This window comes from Mangifera indica, chromosome 2 (assembly GCF_011075055.1).
Source record: "Mangifera indica cultivar Alphonso chromosome 2, CATAS_Mindica_2.1, whole genome shotgun sequence".
Classification (NCBI taxonomy): domain Eukaryota; kingdom Viridiplantae; phylum Streptophyta; class Magnoliopsida; order Sapindales; family Anacardiaceae; genus Mangifera; species Mangifera indica.
Window position 1 is genome coordinate 15,358,482 of NC_058138.1, and position 11,053 is coordinate 15,369,534.

General features: G+C 31.2%; 1 protein-coding gene across 2 annotated transcripts; it reads left to right on the forward strand.

The window, feature by feature from the left end:
* Positions 1-5,417: 5,417 nt before the first annotated feature.
* On the forward strand, positions 5,418-8,629 carry LOC123198158 (delta(12)-acyl-lipid-desaturase-like). Of its 2 annotated transcripts, XM_044612802.1 has the most exons (3): positions 5,428-5,548; positions 6,071-6,130; positions 7,333-8,629. In XM_044612802.1, the coding sequence occupies exon 3, from the start codon at positions 7,343-7,345 to the stop codon at positions 8,492-8,494; it is 1,152 nt and encodes a 383-aa protein (XP_044468737.1). In that variant the 5' UTR covers positions 5,428-5,548; positions 6,071-6,130; positions 7,333-7,342; the 3' UTR covers positions 8,495-8,629. The 2 variants fall into 2 exon arrangements, with proteins under 2 accessions (XP_044468730.1, XP_044468737.1); XM_044612795.1 differs by lacking the exon at positions 6,071-6,130 and having other exon boundaries at positions 5,418-5,548.
* The last annotated feature ends 2,424 nt before the right edge of the window (positions 8,630-11,053 follow it).

Consider the following 11,053-nt stretch of genomic DNA (forward strand, 5'->3'; position numbering starts at 1 on the left):
GTGGGTGATAGACACAATATCAAATGGCGGTGGTGAAAACAATATCAATATGTATTATTTTATGTGAGAGATGGACGTAAGATTTGGGGCTCATCTTATTGAGTAAGAATCTGTAGATGACACTATCAAGATAAATATGTCTTATGCTCTCATCTCCTAAGTGAATGAAACTTAAAATTGCTTAGTTGATTAGATGCTGATGGTTGTAGTTTTTCAAAGAAGGAACTTAGAAGTATCAAATATTGATGGTTGTAATTTTTATTAAGAATGATCTTAGAAGTGTCAATATTCATGACACAATTATAATTTAGTTATTATAATGGTTCAATATATATAATAATAGAATGAAACTTTAATTTGATTTGCATTTTAGATTATGATTAAGTTCTTGGTAATTATTTTGGAACAGCTGTAAATTACTAATTGTAATGACCAAATTACCATAGATTATAGTTTATGTCTCTATGCTATAATAAGTAACAGTAATATTATATATATTCATTTTGAGTACATAAATATATATATACATTTATTTGTGTTATTAAATGATTAAATTTTATTTTTTTTATTTTTAATTCAAACTCAATCAATTATATGATGATACATATAAGTGTATATATATTTATATATTAAAAATGGATACAAATAATTAATTAGGGACGAGAATAGAAAAAGAATAAATGGGGGACAAATATGTCTTAATTGCTTTTACCCAAGATATTGTTTGAAACAACTTAGAAGTTGTCTGTTATTGACATTAGCTGGTCTTTCCTACAATTTTTTTTTTTTGTTTTGCAAAAAATTGCTCAAAACTAACATTATTTTGACATTTAGAAAAACTTTGAACAGACCTGATAGTTCATGCATAGAGTTGTGTTTGTGTTATATTAATTTGGATTTTGTGTCAGATATATTTAACTCTAACCCAATTTGAATTAGAATCTTATTGAAATTTTTAACCCTAATTCAATCCTTAAATATTTGAATTGATCCAATTCAACCTAAATTGATCTAAAATTATCTATTGTTTTCACTCTCTAAAACATTTTTTCTATCTTAATTGATCCACTAAATTTATTCTAATTTACAATTAATAAAACACATAATATAATATTCTATCTTATTTACAAATTGTCTAAAAATTATATACTAAAACTTTTAAAGTATATTAATAATCTAACTAACCAAATTATATATATACTATTTAATAATAAAATAAAATATTTAAATAAAAATAAAAAGTAATGTCATAAATTACAATTGTATGAATATATAACTATATAAAACCTATAAAGATTTCAAATACTGTTGATATTATCTTTTAACATTTTTATAATTTATTTATAGTAAATTCTATTAAAGTAATATTTCTCTAGGACATTCGAGGCAATTCGAATCGTGCTAGGTTATTTTCGTGTGAACTTTAATACTATCTTATTTAATTTCGAGCCGTATAAGAGTAATTCAAAATAAATTTTGCTTTAAAAAAACTTAACCCTAACCCAATTTAATCTAAAGCATAAATTAGGATACAAGGCAAAGTGGCAGCAAGAGTTGCTACTCCTCTTATGAAAATTGCAATAAAATTACTTTGATATGTGATATCAATTGGTTTTATTATTCTAACAACCAAGGAGAGTTGATTGCATATGTCGTGATAAAATTTAGTGCAAACGGGATTAGATTCCAAAGATTACTTGAAAAATGAATGATAATATACATTATAAAAGAAAATGTGATTTAGATATAATCAATACCTCAAGTTAAACCTTAAAAATTAGTAAAATTGATGGAATATTAAAACTTATAAGATAAGGACTAAAATTTGGGTTTTTGTCATATTTATAAAACTTTTATTTACTTGATACAATAATTGTAGATTTAATCACTATATCCTAAGTGTTAAAGCTTTACTTATCTGATCCTTCTTGTCACACAAATAACCAAATATAATTTTATGTTTTTATGCCAGGATTCAGAGCTTTTTATATTGTATCCTAGCAATACCAAGCTTACATTAGTTAATGTGTGATTAGAAAGATTGAATATGCGAAATTCTAACTTGAGTTGCCCATTATATCCAAAGACAAATTTGCTTTTATAATATATATTATTATCTTCTATTTTGAGTGGTCTTTGTTAATATTTTGACTCTAATGGTAATTGCACTAGGCTTTATAATGACATTATATGTAATTCTTTTTTCTTGGCTATGAGACCATTATATAATAAACTAATATTACTTTTCATTATCATTGTATATAATTTGTTGTCTTCAAATTATGTATCACATTAACATTTCCTATACAACACAAGAGAGAAAAATAAACAATAAAAACAAAATTTAAACTCAAAACTCAAATGTAACTTCAAAGTGAGGAGGCACCTAAGCCCAAGCTAAATGAAAGAACGGTAAAAGCATTTTTTTTTTAAAGCAAGTACATTATAAACAAAACAAAACCGAAACCTCAAGCAAGGAGCCAGAGGACAAAAAAAAGCTCGCCTAAGCGAAACACCCAAGACAGTAATACCACAACAAGGCTCACAATCTCAACCCATCATTTCGATCTCAATTGCTACTGCCACTTTATTAATTTATACGTTAAATCAAAAGAAAATTATCTCATGCATCAATATATGTATATTCCTATATGTGTTGGAGGTCTGGGCTGCTCGATAGAAAACCCCATGAGCCATCAGAGATGATATCTAGCACTCAGGCATTTAAAGGTAGACCTATGGAGGATAAAGTCTGAAAAGAAAACATATCCCATAAAGGTCCCTGCAGAAGTCAATAATCTTGTCATACTGAGGTATCTTGTCCATTCCCTGTACGTGAGACCATAAGACCCCTACACCAATCCTGATTAAGAAAAAAATTTTTCCATGTCCATGAGACCTCGAAGGTCACCTTGATATACCAGAAGAATCGACCACTCAAGAGGATTGAACGAACCCAGGAGGACCATATAGAGTGGTGGTCAGTGAGTAGACACCAGACCTGATTGAGGATTATCTCTTGGTTCCAATCTTATACCCGCTTGATCCCCAAACTCTTTTCTTTCAAAAGATAGCAGACAAATGCCTAAGCTACCTTAGCTCTTGAAGAAGATAGGGAAGTCCCCTTCCATGTAAAGGTAGCTAAAATACTTTTAATATTCTTTACAGTGGCTTTCGGTAAAAGGAACATGGAAGACCAGAGACTTAGATGCAGAAAAGAACCAATTTGATAAACTAAAAGTGACACACATAAGTCAAGGAAGCTAAGTCCATAGTCTGATCTTGGAAACAATCTACTCCAATAAAGGTCATCAATCAGAGTGTTAGACGCAGGTAGTGATTAAAAGGACTCCTAAAAATCTAACTGAAAATTTGCCCATTTGGAAACCCAAGACATATTATATCTAAGATCAAACCTCATTATCAACACCAATAAGAAAAAGGTTTCTTTTCTTTGCATGTGTACCTAAACTAGAAAGTTAGCTACAAGTCTAGGCTGGACTTGAGAACCCTAATGGAAAAAAACATTTGCATGACAAAAAAGCACTAAATCATATGCAAGGCAGAAATGAGTAATAGCTGTATGTTGGCATCTCTAGTGGAATTGGATATCGGGAGTCTGAGAAGAAGCAATATGAATAGCACTCAATTCTTCTATAGCCAAAACAAAGAGATAATGAGAGAATAGGTCTCTTTACCTGACTCTTCGGATGAGGGAAAGAAACCATGTAACTCCCCATTAATAGCCACTGAGAAATACGGATAAGTCATACAAGCCTCAATGCAACAAACCAAACAATCGGGAATACCACTAGTCTGTAGCCCCAATAAAATAAAATCCTAGCTCTCAAAATCAAAAGCTTTATGGATGTCTACCTAAAAAAGGCATATGTATGATTTACTGTCAAAATGGTAATTACGTAGTCTCTCTTAAGAAAGGAGGATTTCACTTAAGTTGTCTACTTGGGATCAAGGCCGATTGAGAAGCCCTAATAACCTCAACGAGGAAAGCCTTCAATCAGCTCACAATTATCCTTGAGATTCACTTATAGTTGTTGGATTCTTAACTTTAGGGTCCAAAGTAAGACATCTAGGCATGGTGGTAGATAAATATCTCATAACAACAAGAAAGTTAGCACCAATAATGTCCCAAGCTTTTTTGGAAAAGAGGGAAGTGTGCCCACCAAGATCCTATTAAAAATTGAGGATAAAGTATGATCAATCCCTTCATTAGTAATGAGAGCAATCAAAGAAGTCACCGTATTAGAATCCAACCCGAAAATCACCTAGAAGCATTATCAAGCAAAGCTGGCAAAGGGGACGAGTAGGCTCTGAAAATATCTCACAGCCATGTTCCCCATGTCTCTCCCATCACTAGTGCACGCAATTACCATCCTCATCCATTAAGCTGTGGACCCTATCTTGTCAATGAATTAGTGACTTATGAAAAGTTCTTATCTCCCAAGGCGAGCCATTGAATTTGAGACCGTTGTTTGAAGAAGGCCTCCCTTATGAAAGTCTTCCTATAACTCTAAATTTACAATTACTAAAATTGAAAGTAAATGAGTGGGAGATTAAAGAGAAAGAGGTAAATTGAAATATATTGAAAAAAAAAAATTGAGTGGTATAAAGAAGTGGACAAGGTAGATGGGTATTTATTGAAAATGAATGAGTGAAAATGGGTAGAATAAAGAAGAGGAAGACAAAAGGTCAAGGTTCAAATAGTATGATTACTCATGTGAATGAAATTTGGATTGATTAACTTGAGATTAAATAGTAACCATACAAGGCAAATTCTTAGTGTATCTAAAATAATAATTATAAGTTTGATTATTGTACCTCAGAGTTTATTTTTTTGACAAAATCGGATCGGATTTTCTAGTTAAAAAAAAAAAGGAGAGATGAAGGGAGATGTTAAAATTTATTGAAGATAAATAAATAGGATAATAAGAGAAATAGATAACAATGAGAAAATAGAGAAAGATACATGTGCAAATATTGTGAATAAAAAAAAATTATATATTTTAAATATTTTTTGAATTGTTATTTATAATTTATATTAAAATAACATTTTTATTCTTCCACACGTAACAAAATTTTAACAAAAATAGATGATTGATAAAAATTAAACTTTTTAAACTAAAAAAATGAGAATTTATTGGTTTATGTGACTATGGTCGGGAAATAGTCATTTGGGCTTTATTTATATGTTAATTAAAAAAAAAAAAAAACACACTTCGTATTACCTACAAACTTCAGAAACACAAGCAAAATCTAAAACGTTCTTTTCTTGATTACTGATTAATCTGTTGATGATTCTCATCTCTTACGTATCGAATTCTTCCAATGAATATCCTCCACGTGTCCTCACGTGCAGATGTTACCATCTGACTATCACTTGCGTGCTTAAATACGGAAGCCATTTGTAAGTGACCACAAGCCAACTCAAAAGAAGGAAGAAAATAAACACAAATAAAGAAAGAAGAGAGAGAGAAAGATTTCTGCCCTCCCTGAAGTGCTTCCAGAGAAAAAACGCTTACTGCATCAGGTAACTTCTTCCTCTTCGTCATGCATGTCTAGATATTTGCATATACTTGCTACTCTTATTTTATTTCATAAATTTATTTATTTATTTATTATTTTTTTTTTTTGTGATTTTTGGTGCAATGCGCGTTCTCTTTCCATGCTTCTCCGTTTTTCGGCGAAAAAACGAAAAGAATTTTCAAAATATCCATACGAAAATTTCCATTTATGAGACTTATAAATATTATGTATTTTCCTTGAATTTTTACATAATTTAAGTTCAGTCAAATTTGATTTTGAGTTTTAAACTCAGATTAATTAAACAAGCAAAAAATTACTAGGTCATAAAAAAAAGGATATATCAGATAAGATGTATCATCACTCATGAATCACACAACTCGCTAAACTCGAATCAAACTGTATCAAGTTTCCATGGATTCATATCTAAAATGGCTTGTCAAGTTTAGTGTTTGGCTTTTTCTTTTTTTTAAAATAAAGTCAAATTATCAAACGATGAAGAGGATGATCGTGGTGCTTGTGGTTTTAGTTACAATAAGGACGTGTTTGGCTGGTGAGAAAATACAGTAGAAGAAGTCGGTCATTTCAGGTGGTTATGATATTTCCCTGATTATCTGCAGTTTCTGTTTTGTGTAATTAATTCTCATTATTTCCCTTGGTATTGACGTCATTTTATTATTATTTTGTAACTCACTTTAATTGCTACATTTATTTGTTTTCAAAGCTATTTTTTATTAGTATATCTTGTCAGACTTGTCTGGACGTATATAATTTATAATTACCTGGCTGACTGCTTATTCATCCCTTTTAAATTATTGTAGTTTTTCCTTTTCTTTTTTTTTTCTTTTTATTATAAAACATATTTCTGTTTTTAGAAGAAGCAAATTCTTGCTTAATTTCTAATTTATTCCCATTATGTCAAGGTCGAGGAGTAAAGATTCAAGAAGTATTTTACCTTTCCATCTGTTAAAAAGAATTTAAAGCACTTGCTTGACATCACCATTTTTGAATAATAGTGAGTTTGATAGAATTCTATTAGATTTCTTTGAAGTTTTTCAGAGAGATAGAATCCATAAATAAATTTATATTTAATATATATTGATAATTTTAAATTAAAAATAAAATAATATTTAATTATATAATAATATATATAAATATATATTTATTTATATATTTAAAAATAAGTATATATAATTTTTAGATGTGACAACTAATATAATGTGTACATAAATGAGATTTATGAAGTGAGCAAAAGGGGTCCGCCAAATTTCTCATTATTACCACCTTGGTTGTAGTTTTGGTTGTGCACCTTTCCTTTTTCATAGCACATGGGATTGTGAATTCGGAACATTGTGCTCTACTTGTTCACATTCGCATGACGATAAATTTTGTCCACACGTCAGTCTTGAAAACTCATAGCCACTGATCATCGATCAGAAACCTTCTTGTTTTTATCTTCTTTTGGTCGAAATGGTTCACTATTATCAGGCCATACTGTTGTGTCTCATGTATGTACTTTGTCGTCCCCGTATGGCGACTTGAAAAATGGTTGGCCATACTGTTGTGTCTCATGTATATACTTTATCGTCCCCATATGGCGACATGAAAAATGGTTGGCCTGTGATTAAGTATGGGTGGACATGTAGTTAAATATGAATCTGTATATATATATATATATATATATATGTAAAATTAAAAATTTGCATTTATTTGCCCTTTAATTTACTAAATTGGCTGTTGTGCAAATTTAACAGAAAATTTAGATAATGTGAACCTACATTTGAATTATAGGTAAGCAACAATGGAAGCCGGTGGCCGGATGACAGTCGCCAACGGTAAGCACGCGGGGAAGGAAAGCCCTATCAGGCGTGCACCTTATACGAAGCCTCCTTTCACTCTTAGCCAATTGAAGAATGCCATCCCGCCTCACTGCTTCCAGCGCTTGCTCTTCCGGTCATTCTCCTACGTTGTTTATGACCTTACCTTGGTGTCTATCTTCTACTGTATTGCCTCCAATTATTTCCCTCTCCTCCCTTATCCGCTTAGCTACTTTGCGTGGCCCTTTTACTGGATTTTACAAGGCTGTGTTCTCACTGGCATCTGGGTCATAGCCCATGAGTGTGGTCACCATGCCTTTAGTAACTACCAATGGGTTGATGACACCGTTGGCCTCATCCTCCACTCCGCCCTTTTAGTCCCCTACTTCTCGTGGAAGTACAGTCACCGTCGCCACCACTCAAACACTGGTTCTCTCGAGCGAGATGAAGTATTCGTCCCCAAAACCAAGTCCCAAACCCCATGGTTTTCCAAATACTTAAACAACCCTCCGGGGAGAGCTTTCACCCTTCTAGTCACACTGACTCTCGGCTGGCCTTTGTATTTAATCTTCAATGTTTCAGGCAAGCCTTATCATCGTTTTGCGTGCCATTATGATCCCTATAGTCCCATATACTCAGATCGCGAAAGGATTCAAATTTTCATTTCTGATGCTGGCATCTTCACCGCAATATATGTTCTCTACCTTGTGGCAATGGCGAAAGGGCTAGCTTGGCTTGTATGCATTTATGGAGTTCCATTACTTATTGTCAATGGCTTCCTCGTCTTGATCACATACTTGCAGCACACGCATCCGGCACTGCCACACTACGACTCGTTAGAATGGGACTGGCTGAGAGGGGCTCTGGCGACTGCAGACAGAGACTATGGGGTGTTGAACAAGGTTTTCCATAACATTACAGATACACATGTAGCTCACCATCTCTTCTCCACCATGCCACATTACCATGCGATGGAGGCGACCGAAGCAATCAAGCCAATATTGGGTGAGTATTACCAATTTGATGATACTCCATTTTACAAGGCAATGTGGAGGGAAGCTAGAGAGTGTATTTATGTTGAGCCGGACGAGGGTTCTCCGGCAAAAGGAGTTTTCTGGTATCGGAACAAAATCTGATATTGCTTCGGTCGGCCGAGGTTGAATAACAAGCAATGCTATCTAGTAGTTGCACCCTAGCAGTATCTGCAGTATGGTTGTGGTTGCATGTAATGCCTATAAATGAATGAAAATTACGCATTATTTGTTAAATAATATCACATCTACTTCCTATTTTTACTAACTCGTTCATAAAAATGCACTACAATACTATCGACATATAGCTATTAAAGTTAGTTGCGGAAATTTAAAAAACAACTACAAACACATAATTATAGTTACCACAGTTAATATTTATAACTAATTGAAATCATGGTAAAAATTCATCATTTGAACTAATATTTGACCCTTGTTTAACTTATTAAAATTGTAATAATAGCTAGTTGTTTAAGCACAATGCTTTAGTTATGGAAAACATAGTAATTAAGGCATTTAGTTATAAATATTTTATATCCATGACATATAATTAGTGCAGGACCCAAATTGAGCTAGCTTGGGTTTGAAAGTTAGTTTGGCTTGATTCGGCTCAATTTGAATTTATTTAATTTGAATTTGAGCCTAGTTCAAATTATGAAATTTGACTCATTTTAAAACCAAGTCAAACTCGAGTTAGAGAGAGTTCAACTTCATTTCACTCGTCAGCTGAATAGATAACTTGATTAGATTTGAACTTGACTCATGCTTACTTCAAATTATGTTAAGTAATTGTTCAATAACATCGTTTTATCAATGAGCTAAGGATTCAAATTATAAATCTGAGTCACGTATCTAAGTCATAGAATTAAACTATAAATTCAAGTTAAATTCAAACTAAATTATTTTCATTCAAATCAAATTTGAACCACATTTATTATTGGCTTAACGAATTCTTACGAAACTCGAATGAGCTATTTTTCATTCAAACTGAACTCAAACAAAAGATTATTAAAATTCGGTTTGGTTTGTATCCACCTCTATATAGAATATTATTATTAACTAATAGTTTAACTATATATCTATTATTTGTGCATTAACTATAAAATATTCAAATTTGTAGTCAATTAAATTATTTAGTTATAAACATTTTATTTCATGTCATTAACAATATTATAGTATCATTATTACTTAGAATTTAAGCCATATAGCTATTATGTGTGTATTAGCTATCAATTAGTTAAGTTTCCAACAATTAAAGAATATGAAAATTAATTTGCCATATATCTAATATCATGCAACTAGAGATATTCCAATTTATTCGGTAGGTAACTATATTTTTATTTACTATGAATTAAGTAGTAACAGTTAACATAAAAGTTCAATACCTATTCAAATTGTTTAAATCTTTGATAAAGAGAATGTTTGGTTGGGTATGCAAAATCAATTTTATACAAACAATATTTAACTAAGTTTTTTTTTCTTTTTTACATTTATTTGTATTTATATACAAAATAAATCATTTGCAAACCCTTCCATTTTTTTTCAAAAATATGCGTGAATTGATGATTTATAATTTCATATCAAATTTATTAATAAGTGATCATTTTGTTTTTCCCACCTCAGATTTGTTGTATTTTCAAATTTTCTCTTATAAAGTTTCAAAAATATAAATATTTACTCTTTTATTAAAAAATTTTATTAAAGTTAAAGGTAGAATTATCATTTGATAAAAAAATTTATTAAAACTAAAATTTTATTTTATTTTCTCTTTTAGTTTAAAAAATTAATATTTTTTTCACTCAAAAGTTTGAAAATTTTATTTTTTTTCTTATGATTTTTTTTCTTTTTTTGGTAATCAAAATATATTTTCACTGTCAATTAACCTTTCCACCGTCTTCTTCTCCCGCAGTTGGCCTTTCCATCATAACATTTTCGTATCATTTTTGTCTGATGAAGAGATAATGATACGTTATCTTCATCTTTATCCAACTAAATATCGACAGCTTTAGGATCCTCTGGCACTAAATGCCATAACGAATTAATATGGGGTGAAGGGCCCATATTAATTCATAAATATAATATTTATACCGTTCAACTGAAATACGGGGTGAAAGACCCCAATTGTCAGAATGAATTAATTCAAGGGCCATGTGACTATGGGACAATTTTTGAGTAAATTACTTTGAGACAATTTCCCAAATTGACGTGGTGGACAAAAGAAAGTTGATGGGAATTGATGAGGCAATTACAAGTAATTAAGTTTATATGCAAGGGCCTTTATATCCTAACCTATAAACTATCGTGCCACCAAACATTGATAGAATGTGTCTTTCTAATTTAGTGCAATGTTAGCTACAGGTGGTGTTAGTAGAGCAAATGGTTAATGATTTTCAAAGGAGGGAAATAACTGATATAGATCATTGTTAATTTCCATTTCTAATAACATAACATGAGTGACTTCATCTATAATAACACAGTAATCAGTAGAGAATTCCGCAACAGCATTGTTATCTATAGTTATTTTTTATATATTAACTAAGCTCTTGGTGAGGTATACCAAGGACATTGTTTAAATGCAATGCTTTAGAATAGAAATAACTAGGTGAAATAGTATGATCAGGGTACGATATAGGGAAATCCTCACTGTTACCAACTTGCAAGTGA